General features: G+C 56.9%; 1 protein-coding gene across 1 annotated transcript in view; it reads right to left on the bottom strand.

Moving 5' to 3' along the window:
* The window catches only part of LPCAT1 (lysophosphatidylcholine acyltransferase 1), an 83,889-nt gene that overhangs the window by 9,569 nt on the left and 51,365 nt on the right, over positions 1 to 22,955 (bottom strand). The window contains 13 exon segments of the mRNA XM_011953143.1: positions 2,139 to 2,341; positions 2,431 to 2,510; positions 3,284 to 3,446; positions 3,921 to 4,046; positions 6,713 to 6,795; positions 8,760 to 8,814; positions 10,061 to 10,095; positions 12,563 to 12,621; positions 17,320 to 17,380; positions 18,701 to 18,813; positions 18,985 to 19,065; positions 20,518 to 20,666; positions 21,693 to 21,897. Coding sequence (XP_011808533.1) covers positions 2,139 to 2,341; positions 2,431 to 2,510; positions 3,284 to 3,446; positions 3,921 to 4,046; positions 6,713 to 6,795; positions 8,760 to 8,814; positions 10,061 to 10,095; positions 12,563 to 12,621; positions 17,320 to 17,380; positions 18,701 to 18,813; positions 18,985 to 19,065; positions 20,518 to 20,666; positions 21,693 to 21,897 — 1,413 coding nt within the window.

Raw genomic sequence — 22,955 nt, 5'->3', positions numbered from 1 at the left:
CGGGAACGTCTGCCCACGTGAAAAGGGAATCTTGGAAGGACATTCCACCAAGTGGGTTCTCCAAGGTCACTGTGCTGCGTACACTTTTTGGGGCCATTACAATGAATTCCCAGAGTTCACAAGGCTGCCACAGGACGCACCTCAGCAAAGCACACGCAATGCAGCGCCTGCCACCTGCCGAGACTTGCATTTGAGAAAACCCCGCAAGCACCAAGGCTGCTTCTGGGCTCTAGGAATTTAGTCTGTTCATGGCAACGCATCCATCCTGCAGAAAGAAGGTGAACCCAGAGCTGTGAGGTGGAGCTAAACACGCAGCCCGGGCCAGCTGTGGAAGCCAGTCGGCCCTGCGCTGACCATTCTCAGTAACTCCTCACACCCAGCGTCTCCAGGGACATACTGATGTGAGTGAGCAGGGTGGTAAGAGGCACAGGTCAGGGCTGACAGGGTCTGCACTTCTGATGATGATGGGGACAGTCTGCACGTGGCTGCAGGGTATGCCCAGGCCAAAGGAAAGAACCTCGCAGGTCAGGGCTGGAGGAGGTGGGGAGCACCCTGGACAGGGGGAGGACTCTGTTCAGAGAGCAGGCGATGAAGGGCAACCAGGAGTGGAGGGAGGACTCCCTGGTCAGAGAGCAGGAGGAGGTTCCAGGACAGCAGGAGGAGAATCCAGGGGTAGAGGGAGGACTCTCAGGTTGGAGAAAACAAGAGAAGGTGGGGAGCACCCAGGATAGGGGGAGGACTCTGGCCAAGAGCAGGTGAGGAGCACTCAGGACAGGGAGAGGACTCTGGCCAGAAAGCAGGAGGTGAGGAGCACCCAGAGGCAAAGGAAGGACTCCCTTGTTGGAGAGAGCAAGAGAAGATGAGGAACACCAGGACAGGCGAAGGATTTTGGCCAGAGAGCAGGAGGAGAGGAGTACCCAGGACAGGGGGAGGACTCTGGCCAGAGAGCAGGAGGTGAGGAGTACCCAGGACAGGGGGAGGACTCTGGCCAGGGAGCAGGAGGTGAGGAGCACTCAGGAGCAGAGAGAGGACTCTAGTCAGAGAGCAGGACATGAGGAGAACCTGGGGCAGAGGGAGGACACTCTGGTCAGAGAGGAGGAGGTGAGGTGAGGAGCAGGTGGGGCAGGAGGACTCCCTGATCAGAGAGCAGGAGGTGAGGAGCACTCAGGAGCAGAGAGGACTCTTTGGTCAGAGAGCAGGAGGAAATGAACACCTGGGGCAGAGGGAGGACTCCCTGATCAGAGAGCAGGAGGTGATGAGCACCCAGGATGGGGGGGCAGCCTCTGGCCAAACAGCAGGTGAGGAGCACCCAAGAGCAGAGGGAGGACTCTGGTCAGAGCAGGAGGAGGTGAGGTGAGGAGTACTCAGGGGCAGAGGGAGGACTCCCTGGTCAGAGAGCCAGGGGTGAGGAGCATCCAGGAGCAGAGGGAGGACTTTGACCAGCAGATGCCCCTCTACGCTTGTGTCAAACATAGGTCGTAGGTGCTAGGTGTGAGGCGCACACAGGTCCCTGAGGGTCTTCTGAGGGAACTGACAGCTTTCTCTGCGCTACGCCACACCCCTTGCAAGGCATGGGGTACCGGGACTGGGGCTTGTGTATCTGGCAGGTGGAAATGACTACAAGTCCCTGGCTCTGGGAAGGCCTTGGGCTGGGGGTCTGAGGTCCTGGGTACAAACAGAGAATATTCCTGCCTTATAAGATCATGTGCATTTGAAATTGCAGAAAATAAAAAATTAACCGCACGGTGTCATAAGTTACCGCGGAATGCTGCCTGTGAAACCAGCATTCACTATTTCGCATTTCAATTCCAACACTGTGGTAAAGCCCTGGGTGCAAACGCAGCTGCAGCTATGGCACGGACACCAGGCAGGCCTCGCATCCGAGACGCCGTTTCCAGCTGCCCCATAGCAGAGGGCCCGTGGCTGGGGGCCCCTTTGGTGCGTGTGGGAGAACGCCCCGAGCCAGGCACTGTGATCCTTGGTTCACGCTCTGCACACTCGTGGGGCGGCCTCCTTCCTGTCCTGGGTGCTCCTCATGTTCTCTTGCTCTCTCCAACCAGGGAGTCCTTCCTTTGCCTCTGGGTGCTCCTCACCTCCTGCTCTCTGGCCACAGTCCCCCTGCCCTGAGTGCTCCTCACCTGCTCTCTGGCCAGAGAGGCCTCCTGCCTGCCCGGGCTCCACCCAGGGCGGCACTACAGCTGCTCCGTGTTGGTGCAAAGCACATATCGCACTGTCCCACGGGGCATCCCACGCTGTAGCGGGACAGTCAAGGCTGAAGGAGCCCTCTACACATACCTGGCGTGTCACCGGCTCCTCTAGGACCACAGCATAAGTGTCCATGCTGTGACACTGACACCCAGAAAAGACCAGGATTGGCCGACCTGTGGCTCGCCGTGGCAGCCTGTCCCGCCCCTGCATACCGCCTCGCACCTTCCGAAAACCCCAAGGCTACCCACATGTTCAGGCCCACCTGGCATGACCATGGATGCCTCATCAATTACGAGGAGGACCTGGGGATGACGTGTGGAGGGCGGAGGGGAGTGGGCGGCTGTGCCAGGAGGAAGCCCTCGCACACCCACAGGCTGGTGGGGGCCTCTAAGCCCATCATAGAGGACGGGCGCATTATTAGAAATTCTGACGCTGCAAAGAGCAGCTCTGGTGAGCAGGGGCCTTGCAGGGGGTCCCTTTGGAGACCCCAGGCTGGGTGTCACCGTTTGATATTGTTGGACTCCACAATCAGACTAAAAAAAAACCTCAAACCGGCCGGGCGCGGTGGCTCAAGCCTGTAATCCCAGCACTTTGGGAGGCCGAGACGGGTGGATCACGAGGTCAGGAGATCGAGACCATCCTGGCTAACACAGTGAAACCCCGTCTCTACTAAAAACTACAAAAAAACTAGCCGGGCGAGGTGGCGGCGCCTGTAGTCCCAGCTACTCGGGAGGCTGAGGCAGGAGAATGGCGGGAACCCGGGAGGCGGAGCTTGCAGTGAGCTGAGATCCGGCCACTGCACTCCAGCCTGGGTGACAGAGCGAGACTCCGCCTCAAAAAAAAAAAACCCCAAACCACAGGCACATTCATCAGTAAAGGGTAATTCAAACGTCTAATGTGAATATGTATTTAAAAGCACGGGAGGAAAATACCCTCAAAATGAGGGAGTGGGTAGTGAGGGGTAGTTTCCCTTCTCTGCTTTCAAATTCATGTGAAAACATATTTATATTAGAATGAGAACAATTTATACTTCAAAAAGCAGGAGGTTTTGCGGAGACCCCGCTCCTCAGGCGACAGCCCCTACCTCGTCGAACAGTGAAAACATGTCTTCCAGCAAGTCAGAAACAGGGACTTCCAGGGAGGCCGCAAACTCCGCAATACCCATCCTCTCTCCTCCCTTCATCCTGGCACTTTCTGAGTATTTGTCCAGATCTTTTTCAAGTTTTTCCGGTTTTAGCCTAGACAAAAAGAGAGGGAAAAAGCTTTCTTTTTCAAGAAAATTGCGCACGCTAACACTAGATTTAGTTGTAAGATGCATCAAAATATTAGAATTATTTACAGAAGTAGCAGCAAGTTAGTTTTCAAGAAAAGGCATTCTCCTAATTGGAAGGTGTGAGATGTGTTCTGTCCAAGTGTCATGCCAGGTGCCTGTGCCCCTGAGACCCGTTCCCTTCCCCAGGGCAGGTCTCGCAGGACACAGGGTGGCCCTCCTGGGGCGCCATCCACACAGACAGCTGGTGCCAGGCACTAAGGGATTTAAAGACACTATGTAGGCTGAAGTTGATGTTTGAAAAAAGCCAAGCAAAAGCCAGAATAAACATCATTAATAATTACTCCCTTAGTTCCCCGCCCTGCAACCCCAGGGAGCCCCCGCCGGGCCTTGGCAGCACGGGTTCTAGCTAATGCTCAAGTAAGAAGAACCAGGTACTCACCCGAGGCCCCGCACGAGCCTGGCAAATTCTAAAAGGCAAGTGTCAGCGGGGAGACGGAGCTGTCCTTCCGCCAGGGCCAGCTGGCAGTCCTCGAACGTGTAGTCAGTTACGGAGACGCCCAAGGCCCTGCAAGGAGGGCAGCACCCCCGTCAGCCCAGCCCCATGGCAGCCAGTTCCCACCGCCCCACCGGAGTAGCCGCTGATGGCTCAGGGGAGAGGAGGGCTGAGGAGAGGCAGTGAACAGGGGAACGGCCTGTTGCTGGGACAGTCACACTTGTATCGATGAGCTTCACTCTCATATGGGTGCTCTGAAACAATGACAACAGTCACACGAAAGGTCACTGATCACAGACATCACACGAGAACGTGAAAAAGTATGAAACATTGTGAGAATTACCAACATGTGATACGGAGACACAACGTGAGCTCATGGTATGAGAATTACTGAAATGTGACCCAGAGGCGCCAAAGTGAGCTCGTGGTGCTGGAAAATGGTGCTGATAAGCTTGCTCAACACAGGGTTGCCACAAACGTGAAGCAACTGTCTGTGAAGCACAGTAACATGAAGCAGAGTGAAGTGGGGGGCGCCCTCACTCCCAGAGCTGCCCTGACCGTGCCGTGTGTGCTCAGGTGATGAGAAATCGGTACCTCTCCAGTCCTATTTGAGAGCCGCTCAAGCTCCCCTTGGCAAAAGTAGGTGTCACCATTTGGGAACAGGAGAGTCTCAGGCTATCCACAGGAAAGAAGGACAAGCCTAACTGAGGGGCTGGCCATGAAGCTCACAGGAGCCCTGGCTGGGAGAACAACCTACCTCCGCCGGGTGACTCCAGGTGGGCCAGGGACCAGGAGCCCTGGCTGGGAGAACCACCCACCTCTGCCAGCCACACCTGGGGCCATCCCTGACCTCTCCTGATGGCCCGTCCTGGGTGGCACCTCTCTCCAGGCCAGCAGTGCACATGTGTCATTCATCTCAGAACCCTGAATGACACAGAGCTCAGCCCCATCCCAGAGGAAAAGCAAGGTCAGGGAAGGATGTGTGCGCTCTGCCACCCTGGGGTGCCGCTGTCCTCGCAGCGGGCAGGGGAGGAGAATGTGCTTCCAGCACTGCCTCCTAGGACCCACTACGGGATTGGAAAACCAGCCGGGAGGGGGCACCACCAGGGTCCCTCTGCTCGTGACCAACTCCACTCCCTGAGTGGTGCTGCACGGGGCACCCGCCCAGGCCCAGGAGTCCGAGGCTGCTTCTCCCTCCCATGTTCCTTGCTGGGGGTTTTGCTGATGGCGGTAGACCCCTCAATGGCCCTGATGGGATGAACACAGCTCCTGGTAATTCAGAGTGGGGTTTTAAGAGAATTCTGAATTACTACAATGGAAATGGTGGTACTCTTGTACCCTAAAAAAAGGTGCAGGTTCCTCAGAGTCCGTTTGAAATGGAGGGCTCTAAAATAATCAGTGAGGCCCACAGGCGATCTCTCCTTGAGTTCTGTAAAATGTGTTCTCTTCCTCCCAAGTCCAAAAGTAGCAGGTATTGGCAGCAGTCCAGGTCACAGGTGCTGGGCTTGGAGGTGGGAATGCATTCCCCTGGTCGGCACCTACTCAGCTTTTTGTATTGTTCAGAGCAGCCTGTGGTGGGGTTGTGTGGAGCTTTGGGGGACAGAGACTGCCGGACCCATTTTTACCCTCGGGTGCACGCTCTGGGAGAGCAGCCTGTGGTGCAGTTGTGTGGAGCTTTGGGGGACAGAGACTGCCGGACCCATTTTTACCCTCGGGTACACGCTCTGGGAGGGAGAGGACGGGAACGTGAGGGAAAGGACCGCCCAGCGGAATCTGCAGGGTGTCAGCGGAGTGTGAACAAAGTGACCGGAAGGTCAGAGCCAGGCACGCTCTGCTGGCCCGGCCATGGCTGTGTTCCCCTCTGGGCTCTCTGGAGAGGCAAGTTCCCTGCCATGCCCCGGTGGGGCCGGCGGACTCAGGTGGATGTGGCTCCCAGGTGGCTCCTGCAGCTCAGGTCTGGCAGCCACCTGGTGGAGGGGAGGCTCCAGCTCCAGTGGACAGAGCTTTGCAGGAGGAAGCACTAGGGAGGCGTCCAGGTGGGGGTAAATCTAGGTGGGAGGACCTGGTTGCAAGGACAAGTTTTGGGGGAATGGGACCCTGAGGGATGGAAGGTGCTGAGGGAGGCAGAAGCGGGGGGCGTGTGAGAGAGGGAGGGGGGAGGGCGTGTGAGAGAGGGAGGGGGGAGGGCGTGTGAGCCGACAGCACTGCTGGCCATGCAAGCAGGGGACCTGGGACCATGGGAAGCGAGGACATTCCCTCTTCCTAACTGTAAGCATGAGAACTGTGTAAGTAGCACAAGTCACTTTACAAGATTAAATGTGCAACCACCACTCTGCCCTGCCAGATAGAGTAAGGGCACTGGTAAGTATCACACAGGCAGATGAGCAAAGGCAGGTGTGGAGGCCACCACACAGATGTGAAGTTGGCCCAGGCCAGTGCCTCGTCGGATCATTTAGGGCACAGGGAACACAGGGCCTGTGGTGACCAACAGCGGCAGGAAGGTCTGGAAAAATCAGTCGTGCATCTTCCAAACATCAAAGATGGTGAAATGCCATCAGAGGGAAACAAGGGACGTGCAGCACAAGGCCAAGCACACTTTACCAACATGCATGGAGCTGGTTCCTGTGCTTCAGCAAGAATGCCTTTTCCTAATACTGCTGGCTATTTTAAATACACAGAGAGCAGCACTCCGGGAGACGCCCCTGACTCAGCGGTGGGGCAAGAAGCTGCTCACTTACTCAGCCATGACTCGCCGCACATTGCTGGCATACAGCGCGGGGTTCCTCTTCTCCTCCTCAGAAGGACTGTACACAGGAAGGAACTGAACACACAGAGAAGCTGCGTTAGTATCACTAGACGCTGACCTCAGCAACACCACCATAATGACAACTGGGAGGCTGACAAAATTAAAATCTGTCAAAGCAATGCCTATTAGAACCATCTTCAAAGTTGTCATGTGCACACGTGCACACACTCACCCCAAGATGCATGAACTCCACACGTGTGCACCTGAACACTCACCTCCGTCAATGCTCCTAGGAGCACCTGCTGCCTACGGCAGAACATCCGGCTCCCTGATCTACACTCACCCCCATCAGTGTTCCTAGGAACACCTGCCTACGTCAGAACATCCGGCTCCCTGATGTACACTCACCCCGTCAGTGCTCCTAGGAGCACCTGCTTACGTCAGAACATCCGGCTCCCTGATCTCACAGAGGGCTTATGCCCACTTCTCACGGAATCCGTTTTGTAATGGGGATAATGCAGCACGTTATTCCGACATTTGGAACAGATTATTGGCACCTTGTGCATTTGAAATTAAAAGAAATTGTCCAATGAACTTGTCCTTGCCTGAGTGACACTTGCACAGCATTTTAAATGAATATGACCCACAGTGCACACGGTGTAGGAAAGGGCAGAAGACCACCCTGGATGGCCTTTTCTCTCATATGGAATATTTCAGAATACAGGAACACCCTGAAACCCCAGTTCTCCTGTGATTTCTAAAACTTCCGTAAACTGCCACGGTTCCTCGCATCAGCATTTGCATCTTGTATGAACAACGTAAGAACAGAGCAGTTTTGCAAAGCCATTCACTTTCTTTTCAACTCTTAAAATTAGAAACCAGGCCTGTAACACAGCCGTTCAACACCAGGGAGCCCTCAGGAGCTCAAGCTCAGTCCCTGTGTTCTGTGCTGGAGGCCTGGCCTGCACCCTCCCAGCCACTGCCCATCCAGCCACATAATCCTGCTGGGTGGGGGGACTGCCGCCCTCAGGCCTGGGCCGAGGCGCTTCAGCCCAGTCCTCTGTAATGAGAGTGGCTTATCCTCTGTGGAGGTGAACAGCTGGGCTGAAAGCCGGGCTCATCGGTATATTTCGTAACGCTCTGCAATATTTAAGGCAGCAAATTGTTTTATTAAATATTTAAGTTGCATGTGACTCATCTTTTATTTCCAGTTGCAAGAAGTGCATATTCATTCCCCTTTTAAACAAAAAAAGAACTACTCCTCATCGACTTAGATAAAACTGTGCAGGCTACACAGAGGTGACTATTTAGCCCAAGGTCTTGACTCTGGAGACCTGGGTCAGGCTGAGAAGGGGGATTCTTTGACTGTGTATTAAACAGAGCAAAGTACTATGACAAGTATTTGTCAGCAATATTAAATATGTCAAGTAAAACTAAAAGCCAAGTGAATAGTTCTTTGCATGTGGGCCAGCTTCACATGCCCTTAAGCTACAATACTCATAATAACGAAAGGCAGGTTTGAAGACTCCCACGCAGCTGGGTGTGGTAGCTCATGCCTGGGATCCCAGCACTTTAGGAGGTCGAGGCAGGAGGACTGCTTGAGCCCGGGAGTTTGAGACCAGCCTAGGCAACAAAGCAAGACCTGTCTCTACAAAAATTAGCTAGGCGTGGTGGCGTGTGCCTGCGGTCCAATTACACGGGAGGCTGAGGGAGGGCGATCGCTTGGGCCCAGGAGGTCGAGGCGGCAGTGAGCCCAACGCTACACTCCAGCCTGGGCAACAGAGCAAGACGCTGTCTTAGAAAAACAAAGAACAAAAACCCAAATCGTATCCAAGTGGTTCAGACTCATAGGAGAGACATAAAGTCATTGATGTAAAGTAACCAGAGGCTCCTCTGCAGAGCCCTGAGAAATGGAAAGATGGGGAAGCAAGACAGGTGCTACGTCACACTGTACAAGGCTTGTCTGGGCATCCTGGTGTAACCTTGTGTCTGCATCAGCCACTGTGAAGAGCACCGTGTAACTCCACATCCATACGAACCTCGATTTCCACTTGGTTGTGAAACTGACACAGCGTGAGCCACAGGATTTCCAGCCTTAAAAACAGATTGTGCAATGTTGAGCAGATTTACAACACAGGTTAAGAAGTAAATTACTTCCAATTCTGGAGCGAAACCTCCAGACACGCCCTCCAGGGGGAACTACCGGGCAGTCAACGCTCCCGCGGAGGGGGTGCTGTGCCCACCCAGCCCGAGCCCGTGTGACATGCAGCTGTGGGTGGAAATGCTGCTTTTCTGATTCAACACCTGCTTATGTCTTTGGTTTGTCTAGCAAGACACCATCTCCTGCTTGTTCTCCAGCTCAGGAGACCTCGTACAGCCCACACCTGTCCCTCCTCGCCGTCCCCAGGCAGCACAGGCCCTAAGTCATGCCACCCCTCCAGCCTAGATCCAGAGTTCCCAACCTCAGAACCAGGATCACCATGCCTTTGCTGCAGGAGTTGATATAGGAGATATTCGGAGCTGCTCCCAGGGCCACACACCCCCAACAGAGAGCCTACCGCCCCAACCCTGTTTCTGCCCTGTCATGCCAACCCCAGCCCTAGGCCCCAGGGACCCCAGAGCCCCCATACCCCCCAGAGTCCTTTCCCAGCTCTGCTCCCAGCTGGGAGCCTCCACAGGCCAGCCTGGGAAGCACAGACCCCAACACCTTCACCTGAACGCACCAGCGGGCCCACGTCCTCCCAAGCGCCTGGGACGGAGCTGCTCTCTCTTGGACTTCCTCGTTCCCTCTGCCCTCCCTCCCGACGTCAGCTCAGACATCAGCACCCAGGAGGCCCTGGCGAGCCTGTGGCCCCGGGCTTCTCCTGTGGGGCTCATTCCCGTTTCCGTGGGGTTGTTCATCGTTGCATAACTGACCTTCAGTGTCTGTGCCAGGGGACAGGGACACTGACTTACAATAGGGGCTGGCCTCCCAGCACTACTTAGTCCTTGCGCCTGTGCAGACGGGGTCCCTCCAGACACCCCTAAATCTCTACTTTCCTTACCAGGGGCCGCCAGGTGGACGACGGCAACTTCTGAGCTGGCAAACTCGAGAGCGGAACGCAAGACTCACCGTCCCCTTCCTGCTGGTGCTGAGGACGCGCAACTTAAGACCCCAGAATCCAGGAGTGTCAGGACGGGGCCACGTCTGTGCGTTTAGCTTTCACAATGGGCTGAACCTAACAGCTGTCCCACAGCTGCTTTCACAACTGCAAAAGTAACTAGCGTGCATAGCAGACCCCAAGCAGCCCCTACGTGTTCACGGAACAGGACAAAGAGGATGACACGGCGTTCGACTTACGCTCCAGGTCCTTGCCACGTCCACGTGATGGTGTCCTGTGGAGGAAGAGGCAGGGTCAGTCAGCACAGGGCCTGAACCTGGGGCCTGCACCCAGCACCTGCGTGTGCCAGCCTCTCCCTGCACCTCCTACCCCACAGAGGCGCTGCAGCCGGGGGAAGGGAGGAGGGTGCTAGAGCTCCAGCTTCCCAGAGCCCCTGAGGATCCAGGACTCAGACCAGCCCCCAACCTGAGGTCTCCAGAGCCTCTAAGGACCCAGAGAACTCTGGGTCTCTCTTGCACTTCCCCGCTCCCTCTACCCTCCCTCCTGACGTCAGCTCAGACATCAGCACCCTGGAGGCCCTGATGAGCCTGTGGACCCAGAGACCTCCTTACAGGTCCCCAGAGTTCTCCCAAGATCCCCAGAGTCCCTGAGGACTCAGAGCCCCTCTTACAGGTTCCCAGAGCCCCTAGTATCTGGGAAAAGGGTCCTCCCTCCCTGCTTGCCCTCCTCTTTCCTCACAGGCCTGGGGACACCGATTCCAGTGTGCGCCCAGGACCCCAGCCCTCCCCCGCTCCCCGCTTTATCCGAGTGCTCTGGGTATTCCCCCAGCCACTGTGCATGTGCAGGGCCCCCCACCCTGGGTGCTCTGGAAGTCCCATCTTCAGCCTCAGCGCCGCCGGGCAGGGACCACACAGCAGGGGCCCTGATGGCAGAGGCCCAGACACTGTCACCCTGGGGTGGACCTTCTGCTCCCGTGACAGCTAAGCTGGGTGCTTCTCGGTGCGTCCAGTAACAGTGTGTTGCTTTAAACACGCTGATGAAACAATCGTTAAAAAGTGGAACATCCAGATTTCTGCACAGATCAGAGTCTGTTGTCCTTGGGTCGATTTTTTTGCCCATCGGAGTTGCACTGGGGCATGGTTCCTGCAGCAGAGGCAGGAAGGGGCCCGTGGCCAGGAGCCTGGCTGACAAACGCACGCCTCAGTGAGAAGGACGAGGCCTTTCAGTCGTGTGACTACCGGCCCCGACTCCATTTTATTACCTGACCATCAGCCCCCCGGGCAGCGTGAAACCCACAGGCATCGGATGGCACAGGCCCTGAGGTGGATGGGCCAGAACCCGGGCACCCAGAGGCCACCTGTATTTCTGCCCCACTGTGTCCTGACCCGCGAGGTCTTTCTTTCAGTGCCTTCCTTTGCCATCACAAAGAGGAACTGCGATAGACGGGAAGCTCCCTGTGATGGACAGGTCCTCCTCGGCGCTCTCCCAGGTGGGTGCTCTCCCAGGAACCTGCAGTGAGCCCAGCACCAGTGGGCTATGGGGACCTTGAGTCCGCCTGGGCCGTCTTTATGCTCCAGGAGCCCATGAAGGGGCAAGGACGTGCGGGAGCGATTGCAGTGGAAGGGGAAACACAGCTGGCACCAAATGAATGCCCTGGGCTCAGCAGCAGGCCTGTGAGGTGAGGCCGCCTAAATGGGGGGAGCCGATGGGACCGGAAGTATTCTGAGTATCCAAGAGCACCCAAAGGAAGGTGCAGCAGCCACCTTACAGGTGTGGAGACCGAGGCGGGACGTGGCAGGGGCGGGGCCGGGGATGGAGTAGGGCCTGGGTCAGGGGTGGGATGGGGCCGGGGCATCGCCAGGGCAGAGCCAGGGCAGGCTGGGGTGGGGTGGACCAGAGCAGAGCCAGAGCAGGCTGAACCTCCTCCAGAGGCAGCAAGTCCCCAGGAGGAACTGCTCTGAGGCCTCATCCAGGCTTTCTCCCCAAAGGTGGGATCCACCACCTTCACCCCAGGAGCTCTGGACCCCGAACGCCTTCTTAATTTTGTTCTCTTAAACCAAACAAAACCTGGGCACTAAATGATAAAACCACAGAAATGACACAGTCACCTCCTTTCTCTCCAGCTGCCTCCACCTTCCAGAACTTAAATGTTCTTAATTTTTAAACTTCCTGGCATGAACTGGGTACTGAAAGCTGCCAGGGGCCCTGGCCGGTGACGTGGGGTTGGGGGGTTCCCTCTCCAAAATGTCAGGTTTGGCCACACAGAGGAAAGGGCAGCTGCTTCAGGACCTATGAAAGCAGGGCTCTGGGATACTGGGGACCACTGTGGAATCACGGGGTTGATCAGGGACACGTGTGTAGAAAAGGCCGCACTCGGGAACATGGCGCACCGAGCCCAGGACCCAGGCCTGTCCTGCCCTCTCCAGCGCCAAGGCCAGATGGACTCAGCACAGCCGAGCGTGGGCCGTGGCACAGATAAAGGGTATGGAGAGATGGAGACGCAGGTGCACAGAAGCAGAGATGGAGACACAGGTACACAGAAGCAGAGATGGAGACACAGGTACACAGAAGCAGAGATGGAGACACAGGTGCACAGAGGAGAGATGGAGACGCAGGTGCACAGAGGAGAGATGGAGACGCAGGTGCACAGACGAGATGGAGACGCAGGTGCACAGAAGCAGCTCGCAGTTCCCATTCCCAGAGAATTCCCCGGAAGCTGACCCCAGGAAAACACAACTCACCAGTTTATTTGGATATCGTAAAACCACAGGCTGGACGGGTGCTCCTGGGATGAACGCACCTGCCGAGAAAGGAACAGTGGTGTGACCCACAGAAGCCCATGCAGGACAGCATCTGCTGCGTTTCTCATGCTGCTCTTGGGATGAAAACGAGCTTTTCTGTCTAGGCCTTCCTGGTCAGCAAGGGCACTCCATGCCTGGACTATCTCAACATCTGTCCTGACCGTAAACACCCAGCGCCACAGCATGGATGGGCGGGAACCTCGGCCAGGGGCGCTCCCCGGCCAAGGGACACTTTCTGTTACAACATCTCGCACCAGCTGGAAGGCGTCGGTGGGAAGTGAGGGTCTTCATCACCGGCCATGCCCATCCACCTGATGGGGTCAGGGTCTGCCCCCACCAAGCACACACATCTGCCTCGGGGCCCCACCCACCACCCTCACCTGCCCCTGGGGCTCAGCTCGAAGGACAGGCGGACTTGGTCACAGCTGCAGCAGGACCTGCCTGGTCACAGCTGCAGCAGAACCTGCCTGGAACCTGCCTCTGTCTCTGAGCGGCTGCCACCTGATGGGCTCCCAAGGAATCAGGAGGAGCCCCAGCGAGGCCCAGCTAGAGCCCCAGGCCACGGAGGCTCAGGAACCTCCCCGTTCCCACTGGAACTGTGGCCGCACCCAGCTGCTGCTCTGCCTTCTCTCTGGCTGAAGCTGTGCCCTTGCGGGCTGGAGCAAGGCACCATGGACTCTGGGTTCTTTTTCTATTTTAAATTCTATTTAAATGTCTATCGAAAGATTTTGTTTTTAACCGGAAAACTCAGGCATTAGAAGTACTCAAGTTTTAGAACAGGACAGGCGGTCTGAGAAGGGCTCCCCTGCCTGACAACCTGAGGCCACGCGGGCCAATCCCCAGGCAGCACGTTCCTCCCAGGCTGCCAGTGAGTGCCACCGTGGTCAGGAATCTGGGGTTGGTCCTGGCTGCGGGATTCTGCACGATTCTGGGAGAATGGAGCCCATGTTTGCCCCTGGAGCTGCCAGGAGCGTCTGTCCCCAGGGCCATTTCTCCTTTCACGGTGGCCTGAGGCCAGAGGCCCGTGTCAGGGCTGAAACTTCGAGCTGACAGCCCAACCCACTCGGCTTTCGTCTCACACAGGACATCCGCCTGCAGCCTTGGTGTCCAGCCGGCACCCCAAGTCCCTGGCCTGTGTGCCGTAGCTCCCCCGTGTCCAGTGCTGGGTTGCCCCTTTCCTGCTGTGGGCTCAGCAGCATCTGGGAACAAGCTCACGCAGTTCACCCTGCACTTCTGTGTACCCAGGTGGACGGGTGGCTGTGTCAGGGGAGGCGGAGGACGGCAGGGCTGGCACAGACCCAGGCTCAAGCCCCAGCTCCAACGCCCGGCAGCCGAGCCCCAGCCCCTCAGACATGCAGTGTGGAGAAAACAGTCCTCACTGCCCAGGACCGAGCCCAGGAGCACACATGGAGAGCCGAGAGCTGCTGCGGGTGATGATGGCTTTGCTGCTGCAGCTCAGCTGACCATCTCAACCACATGTCAAGGGGCCATCACTGAAGAAACTTAGTAAGAATCAAAGAACACCTCAACACATTGGGGACATCTTGGGAAAGTCCCCAAGAGCGCAGAAACCCCCCCATGAGCCTGAAAGGTCAGTGACTTCATGGAAATCCCGGTGGGAAAGTCTGCAGGAGTCTCTGGCCTCCCTAGTCTCCCAGGGGCCCCTGAGGGTCAGCAGCACCCCGACCCCACCAGCACCATGCACCCAGGGCAGGCTGCACAAGGGTCAGGCTGGAGAAACCAAGATGAGGGAGTCGGAGCCCAGGGCTCCTGAACGCAGGAACAAAGCTGAGGGGAGGAGGCGCGGGCTTCTAAACTGCGCAGAAACCTCCATATTCACACATACCTTGTGCTGGGCATGGGTCTAACTTCCCTGGTTGCAACAATGAGGCTGGAAGATGGCTCAGCAGAGACCCCTGGGGCCCCCAGAAGGCCATCACCCCTTACTCATAATGCCCATCCCCACAGCCCACCCCACAGGAAGAAACAGTCCACCCTGGCCCAGGGAGAGCCATGTCCACATTTGGCACAGCCCGTGCAGGGAGGCCACCGCGGCCCAGGGAGAACGGCAGCCATGTCTGCTCACAGCCCGTGCAGGGAGGCCACTGTGGCCCAGGGAGAGCTGCGTCCACTCCCGGCAGCCACATTCGGCAGGCCCAGCCTCTGCACCCTCAGGCAGTCGGTGCCATCGCTGGACCCACGCAGTATCCTAGGGCCTTCTCACTGTCTTCGTTCTGCTCTGAGAGCTTGGAGCTGGCAGGCAGGTGGGGTGTGGGCATGTGGAGGGCGTGGGACCAGGACCTTCCAGGAGTGGTGTCCAGACACCCAGTCAGCCGACCCTGCTCTAGTGCCCTCTGACAAAGAGGGGGAGTGTGGACACTGGACAGGAAGGCCCCACATGGGCCTGTTTCAGGTGCAACTTGATCCCTGCAGAGCCTGAGGGTCCCAGCCCTGCTGGAACCCACCACATCCAGCAGACCCCATGGGGCTCTGCTGAGCTCTGTCACTCCCACCTCAGAAGCGGCCAAGGCCAGGGACTCCCTGGCACCCCTAGCCTGGGTCTGCAATGGGGGACTCAGGTGGACAGTGCAGCACAGACAGGAGACACTCAGGAGAAAGAAGGCCCCCGGGCCCAGGAGGAGCCTGGCAGAGGCTCCAGGAGCCTGAGGCTGCAGGCTGGGCCCGATGCAGGAAGGTCTCCCGGGACGAAGGCGGGGAACTGGCAGTGGTGCCCAAACAGGGGTGACCCCAGCAACACAACCCCAACATCAGGCGATCTGGTGGAAGGTGGAAGGAGGGGTCTGAGTGGGCGGGCCACCATGGAGCTGGGGCAGCTTGAGCCCAAGACACCAGGGAGGTCGTGGGTGCCTCTGGTGTCAGGCTCAAGGCAGGAGACCCCCACAGCTCTGGAGGGCTCCCCCACGAGGCATCAGGATCACGCACCACACACCAATTTCACCTCCAAACAGGAGGCTCCAAACCTCACTAAAAAGTTCCCAGCTAAGCTGCACGAGGGCCTGAGAGATTCTGAACACGTGACTCGAGGCAGCCGGAACCCTGTGCCTGAGGGTGACATGCGGAACTCACAGCTGGACCCACTGGAAACGGAGACGGGGATGGGATCAAGCTGCCGTGTCGTCTCCCCAGACGCTGTGGAACCCACCTGGGGCACAGTGAGCTCCCGCCGGGCACCGCCATGACTCCCCTCCGTGTTGGGTTTTGTGATATGTGTTGAGAGGTGCTCACACGCCCTCCTCACGTCTACACAAAGGCTGCCAGCTCCAAAGGGCAAGGCGATGGCCCTCCCCAGGGGCTTCCCCGCAGGCACGAGGCTCCACTCCCAAGGAACGCCTGCCCTTGAAGACAGAGCCCGGCACTGACCCCAGCCCCACACCTGCCGAGGAACAAGACCTGACATACTTGCCAGCTGTCTTCTGCCTGGCGCCTTGGAAACACAGCCCACTTTCAGCCTTCATCAAGGTTGCCCACAGGCCATGCCCAGGGATGGGCCCAGTGTGGTGGGGGCACGTGGATTCTTGGTCACTGGGTGCCGCCTCCACCCTCTGCATCACTGGTTCTGATCAGAACCACACGTGGTGAAGACGACCCAGTACCTTCCATGGAACTGCACTTTGAAGGCGCTGCTAGCAACAAAACCTGTCATCTGCCTGCTGCACCAAGGAGGGCGGAGGGTGAAAGCACGCGCATCTGAGCAGGAGGCGGATGAACCACAGGCCCGGAAACCACAGCGGCACACGTAGGGAAGCGACTGCACACTTCCTCGGCCCAGCTCCCACAAAAGCCCAGACACGCAGGTTGTGCGGCCCCAGAGGCACGGCGGCCGGTGCCAGTCCAAGCGAGGCACTGGCTTTTCCACGTGGCTCGGACCCAACCCCGGAGAACAGGTCTGCATGCCCCAGTGTGGACACAGGTGATGAGAGCCACGGCTTTCTAAAGTAGACCAAGGGAGACGACAGGATCCAGGTGGACCCTCTGACACGCCCAAGGGTCTGCAGAATTCCAAACAGACTCAGCACAGAAAGAACAGCGGACTCTGCTGCCTGCTCATGGCCACACTTCCCACGTCGGGGTGCAGACCCCAACACTAGACCCGGGTGACCACCGCGGGAGAGACCCAGTGCCTGCTCCCGGCCACACTTCCCATGTCACGGGTGCAGACCCCAACACTAGATCCGGGTGACCACCGCGGGAGAGACCCAAGTTCACATGCACTTGAGTCCCCCCTCCCCAGGGAGAAAGAACAATGTCTACCTGTGGACCTGGGGACCTGGGCATCTGAGGATGGCTCGCAGGGATCTGCACCTGGGATTCCCAGGCGGGTGTTGGGGGTGAGCCGCAGGCCAAGAAGGGCACCCTGAACCATTCAAAGGCAAGGAGGCCCCTTGTGGACCCAGGACTCCCCTAGCCTGGATCTCAAAACAGAGGCAAACCTCTATCTCCACCTCACTGGAAACGACCTGAAACCATAACTTCTCCATCTTCCTGTAAACACGATAATCCTTGACTCAAATTCTCAAATTTCTTTTGTGACTTTTCTTAGGAATACCTCTAAGAACCCCAGCACACAGGATAAAAGCTGAAACTGTTCTTATGCGCACAGCACATTCTTCAGAAGCATCACTTTAATATTTTCCTTTTCTCTAGAAGAACAATAAACAATTAAGAAAACTACATACCAGGTTTGAAGGTAATTAGGCAGGTCCTGTTCGTACAAGTTCCTTCTGGAAAAATCATTATCTGGAAGTGGGAGGAAGAAAAAGATCAGCATTAAACTGTACATAATTATAATTCGGAGCTTACAGACGCCAATCTTCGCAATACATTTTCTTTGCTACTGACATAATTTAGACACTGGACTCAGATTCAGTATCTAAATTATTAAAATGCATTCTGGAAGCACACACTGACTTCCGCTCTGCTGGTTTTCTGAAACTGTGGCAGCAGTGTCAATACACAAACAGCTTCTGTCTTCTTCAACTACAGCTCCTGGAAAGCCAGGTCATCGCGGTGCCCACCTCTCAGACACTGTGAGAACCAGATGCAACTAAATATAACCCATGGTTGGCACAGCATAAACACCTCCTGGGGGCAGCACTCATTCTCATCAGGAAGAAGGCGGAGAGGAGAGCAAAGACCCACAAATGGCAGTGCCTGGCTGATGGAGCCGAAGAAGGACTGGGACCCCAGCAACGGGCTGGATGAGCAGGGGAGCTGAGCCCCAGTCAGGCAGCACCCTCCACACTAGGGTTTCGGTTCCTCCGATTCACACTGGCCTACAGAAGCAGAAGCTGCACTCAAACTCCCAGCCCTGCAGGCTGCTTTCAGTTCCGGGCCCTGCGAGGAAGACAGACCTCAGGCGGGCCAGCATAGGCTCACCCAGACCTCAGGTGGGCTGGCATGGGCTCACCCTGGCAAGCCCAGGGCCAGGCAGGCCAACTGGGTTGGGGAGGAGGCTGCCTGTGCTTGCGGGGGCAGAGCTGGAGCACCCTGGAAGTCACAGCCCTCTAAGGGGCTAGCTCCAGCCAGACCCTGCAAAGCTTCCTGAGCAATCAGATCCCAGACAGTTCTGTGAAATGTCCAGCTTCTAATGCTGGCTCAGTTGGAAGGAAAAGAGTGTCCAAGCTCATGTCGGCCAAGCTGCCCCTACAGCTGGGGTCAGGGCTTCTGAATGATGCCTGGGAACCAGCACACAGATCAGGAAGTTTACTCCAGGACTTCTGGAACCACCCAACACACAGCAGGCTGACACATCCACTCCAAAATCAGACTGCAACAGGAGGGTGGATGAGCAATGCTCTGAGTCAGAACTGAGTTCAAAAAAGGTGATTCAGGAAGCTGGGATGAGTCTGAGAATTGTTTTTCCTCACTTTAACTTTAAATTTTGGGTGCCAAAACCAAAGGTGCCTGGCAGCACCCTCCTGAGTTCACGTACTCACTAGGAGAAGAGATTCGGAATCCAGCCCCGGAGGAAGGGCCCCGGTTTCTTCCGCCCCACTCCCGAAGTTCGCATCTTTCGGAATAAAACCACTGAAACACAGTCAGGGCTGCGCGCGTTACCTGCGGCCACTTTCCGTTTGACCGCGCCCGTCTCTTGATTTCTTCTACTGTTTTCCTGCGAGAATCCTGGTCTGACCGGGACACGAACACAGGCCGTATATACCGGATGAGAGCTGGAAGAGAGGAGGGGAGACGGATCACGTGGAATGCATGGCTCCTGTCAGGCAGGGCTGGGCAATGAGGGGGCTGCTGCACGGTGCCCAGTGGGGCAGGAGTCTCCAGATGCCCCAGGGGCTGTGCCACGGGTGGGCTGTGAGTCCTGACTGAGGGAATGGGAACAGCACCTGGCCTTCCCACATCTGTGACAGCAGCAAGCCCTGTATCCTCAGTGCCACAAGTAACAAACACCAAGTCCACAGCACCCACTGAGGACACGGAGCACAGAACAGAAGTCAATGAAAGACAACCGCCAGGAAGCAGAAAGTCTTTAGTTCTGGTCTTCACAGAGGACAGGGTTGAAGGTGCCAGGTCGCGTGGATTGGGCCCCGCCCACCCCGTGTGGGTTGAACTGCATCCCCTAAAAGAGAAGCTGAATCCCTCACTCCTGGTACCGGGAATGGGACCTCATTTGGAAACAGGTGGCAGCAGATGCTCAAGGTCCCGGTTGAGAGTCCCTATGGGAGGAGGAGACAAAGCAGACAATCAAGCTAAAGTCCCAGATGAGGGTCCCTATGGGAAGAGGACACGAAGAAGGGGAGAGAAGGCCAATGATGAAGGAGGCGATGAGAGGATGTGGCCACAGCCAGCATCTTCCTGCCAGGAGCCAGGAGGGCTGAGGGAGCTTTCAGAAGAGCCCAGTGTTGCCAGCACTTTGTTCTGGCGCTTCTGCTTCCAGACGGGGGAGAATACATTCCTGTTGTTTTAAGCCACCAGTTTTGTGGTGCTTTGTAGCGCAGCCCCAGTCCTAACCACAGCACCCCACAACCTCCTGGAAGGTGCAAGGCTGGGGTACAAGGGACACCCTGCCATGAAGGCTGGTGCTCAACCAGGGCAACACAGAACACAGGCACGGCACCTGTCTTTCTGCAGAAGGATTTGAACGTGGAAACGTACTTCTCAGAAGAGCAAACTCTGAAGACTTTAAAATGAAACTACCCCTGAGTGGAGCTTCCTTTTGGAGGACGGTGAGCAGGATCCACGCACGGCGCCCCCCAGGCCAACTGAGCGTGTCTCCGACCCCACCATGGGCTCCCAGGCTGCTGCAGGTCAGCTCCACCTCCCCACCCCAGTTCAGTTTCCAGTTCAGTTTCTTTTCTTAGTGTTTTTATTACTTGTAAGGAGTAGCATTTCATGACTTTCATTCTTTCTTGGAGGTTCTTTCCTCCAAGAACAATGAGAAAATTGAAGCCAAAAAAAGAAAATTCCTTCTATCCTGTGGCTGCCTGTTGGGTCTCTGGGAACCTCCTGTAAAATCAAAGACACACGAGGGTCTTTGTGGTCTTTCCTATGTCTTGAATCATTTTCCTTTTTCACGATTCCAGGACTATTTCATCCCTACTCATGGGTTATTCCCAACTCTGCCAAAAAGGACGAAATCAGAAGAAGGGAAGAATGACAGAGGTGTCTCACAGGATGGCGCATGCGTGAAAGAAATGGCCCTGACTGCATGGTCTTTCGGTGCCCACTGTTTTGGCCAAAGCGTCCCATGGCCATCCTGAGGGCACACGGGGTCTGGAGATGACACCCTGCCACCTTCACCATCTTGTCAGCTGGTTTATTTCATGAACAGAGTTAAAATTTCAGAAGTTGTCTATAACGGCGAAGAAAAGAACAGTGACATGGGGGCATTTCACGCTCTCCGTGGGGTCCGGGGATACATGTGGGGGGCGCAGGGTGAGGACTCTGCATCCCAGAGAAGTCTTGGGCTGTGCGTCTTCGGGTGGGTTGCCCGGGGTGCGTTTCACACTCGAGCACCGAGAACTGGGCGGTGAGGACAGCAAGGAGATGCAGCTCCTCCCCGGGAGCCCTGAGGAGCGAACGGCGTCACCACGCCCTGTGCACAGCCACACTGGGACTGGCGCATTTTGCCAGCAAGAAGGTGACAGCATTCTGCTGTCTTTTGGGCATTTGAGCCTCAAACTTTCCTTGACAAGGTTTGTAAATGGATGGTGCAGATATGAAGGTCACTGAAAGGAAACTAACAACGTGAAAATGAAAAAAATCCACTTGGTTGATCACTCTAATTGGTATTGACACATCTAAAAATGAAAATATTTTGAACATTTTCAACACTCATGTCTTCAACAAAGTTGTGAGCTTTCAAAGGGTCCACGAGAGGAACCAGAAGTCACCACGAGCTGGGACTGGGGAGACGTCTCCGAGCTGGGACCCAGGGAGACATCTCTGAACTGCAGCCTGGGGAGACATCTCTGAGCTGGGACCTGGGGAGATGTCTCTGAGTTGGAGCCTGGGGAGATGTCTCTGAGCTGGAACCCTGGGAGACATCTCTGAGCTGGGACCCAGGGAGACGTCTCTGAGCTGCAGCCTGGGGAGACATCTCTGAGCTGGGACCTGGGGAGATGGTTCTGAGCTCCCGAATCACAGGGTACTCCAGGTGCCCGGTAGAGGAGTCATCAGCCACGCCCCAGGACGATGGCCCTTTCAGGCCAGGACAGCAGGGAGCAAAATGTGGTTCCTGCTAAGTTTGAATTCCAACAAAAATTTCTGGCAAGCCTGTTTGTCACTGTCTTTCCCTCGCAGGTCCATGGATGATCTGAAATGACGAGACACACAGGGCTCCACGAGGGCCCTGCACACAGCAGCAAGGCTGCGGCCGTTCTTCCTGCTGCGCCGAGATGAAGGGCGGTGCTGGGCCACCTGGGTTGGTCCTGAAGAGGTGGACTCCCGGGCCTCTAGAAAGATGGGACTACAACGTCCAGCATCACCGTACCAAACACTCCTTCATGCTGGCGATCTCCACAGGGAAGCACCAAGGGGCACGGGGAGAGCCCGGCCAACACTCAGGTTCACTCTGGGTGAGCCAGCCCCCTACCCAAGGACCCCTGCAGCTGCAAGGGTCCCTGGGCACACGGCTCCACAATCCCCTTCCCTGAGCGGATGACGAAGGACCATGGGCCTTTGCCACGGTGGGGGCACAAATGTGGTTTTCTGGGTGTGCCGGAACCACAGGATGCAAAGGGTGCTGACTGGAGCTGGGGCTGCCCCACGGGCCAGTGGAGCGTGCAGAGCGGAGAAACCTGCGTGTGAGAGCCAAGGCCATCCCTCGGATGGTGCCTGCAGTCCAGTCTCGCCTCCACTGCCGGCCTGTCCAGCCTCCTCCAGGCTTCCCCAGCCAGCTGAGTGCAGCCAACCCTAGAACCTCCAGTCCCACCAAGGACCATCCCCGATTTCCAGGCCTGTCCCAGGCAGACTCAGGCCAGCCACAGCTGCCCAGCTGCAGGCACAGTCTGGACACCCTCTGGCTGCTGCAGGCCCCATCTCCCACGGGCCGTGCCGGGGCTTCCTCACCCCACTTTCAGCCTTCCTATCCCAGCCGTGGCCGCCACCCTCAGTGGTCAGCACCACAGAATGTGTCCCCCCCAGATATTCTCTAGAAAACTGTCCCATGAATGCTCACGTCAGGTGCTGCGTGGAAACAGAGCCGGCAGGAGCGCCCAGGTGAGGGCCCCAGCCACAGACGACGCCCCTCCTCCCTGCCGCTCCTGCCCGCAGCACTGCCCACTGCCAACCCAGAACCTGCTGTGCCCCAGAACCTGCTGTGCTGTGCTGATGGCACCTGTGAAGGAAGCACGAGGACAGAACAGGCCCAGCCGCCCTGAAGAGCACCGAGGACAGAGCTCTGGCAGGTCAGGGCTGCACACAGCTGGCTGAGGGGCCACGCAGGGCTCCAGGGCTCCCTACAGTCCTCCCAGAGCAGTGGGTCCATGGGATGCGGCCCCCAAAGATGGGTCCACATGCTGACCCTGGAACCTGTGAATGGAACCTTATTTGGAAAAAGGTTTTTACAGAGGAAACTCGTTAAGGATCTCAAGACAGGAGCATCCTGGATCATCCAATGACTGGTCCTTGTAAGAGACACATGGAGGAGAGACACTCGGAGGGAGCCAGGCCAGTCGACCACTGAGGCAGAGGCAAAGGCAGAGCGATGCAGCCACAGCCCAGGATCGCCGGCAGCCCCCAGAGTGGGAAGAGGCAAGAAGGGGCCCCACAGGGTCTTCGGCCCAGAGACGCCTTGATTTTTGAACATCTGGTCCCCAGATGACGAGAGGGTGGGTCTCTGCTGCACTGAGCCCCC

This window comes from Colobus angolensis, unplaced genomic scaffold, assembly GCF_000951035.1.
Source record: "Colobus angolensis palliatus isolate OR3802 unplaced genomic scaffold, Cang.pa_1.0 Scaffold358, whole genome shotgun sequence".
Classification (NCBI taxonomy): Eukaryota; Metazoa; Chordata; class Mammalia; order Primates; family Cercopithecidae; genus Colobus; species Colobus angolensis.
The sequence above is the reverse complement of the archived record's forward strand: the minus strand, read 5'-3'. Positions and strand labels throughout refer to the sequence as shown.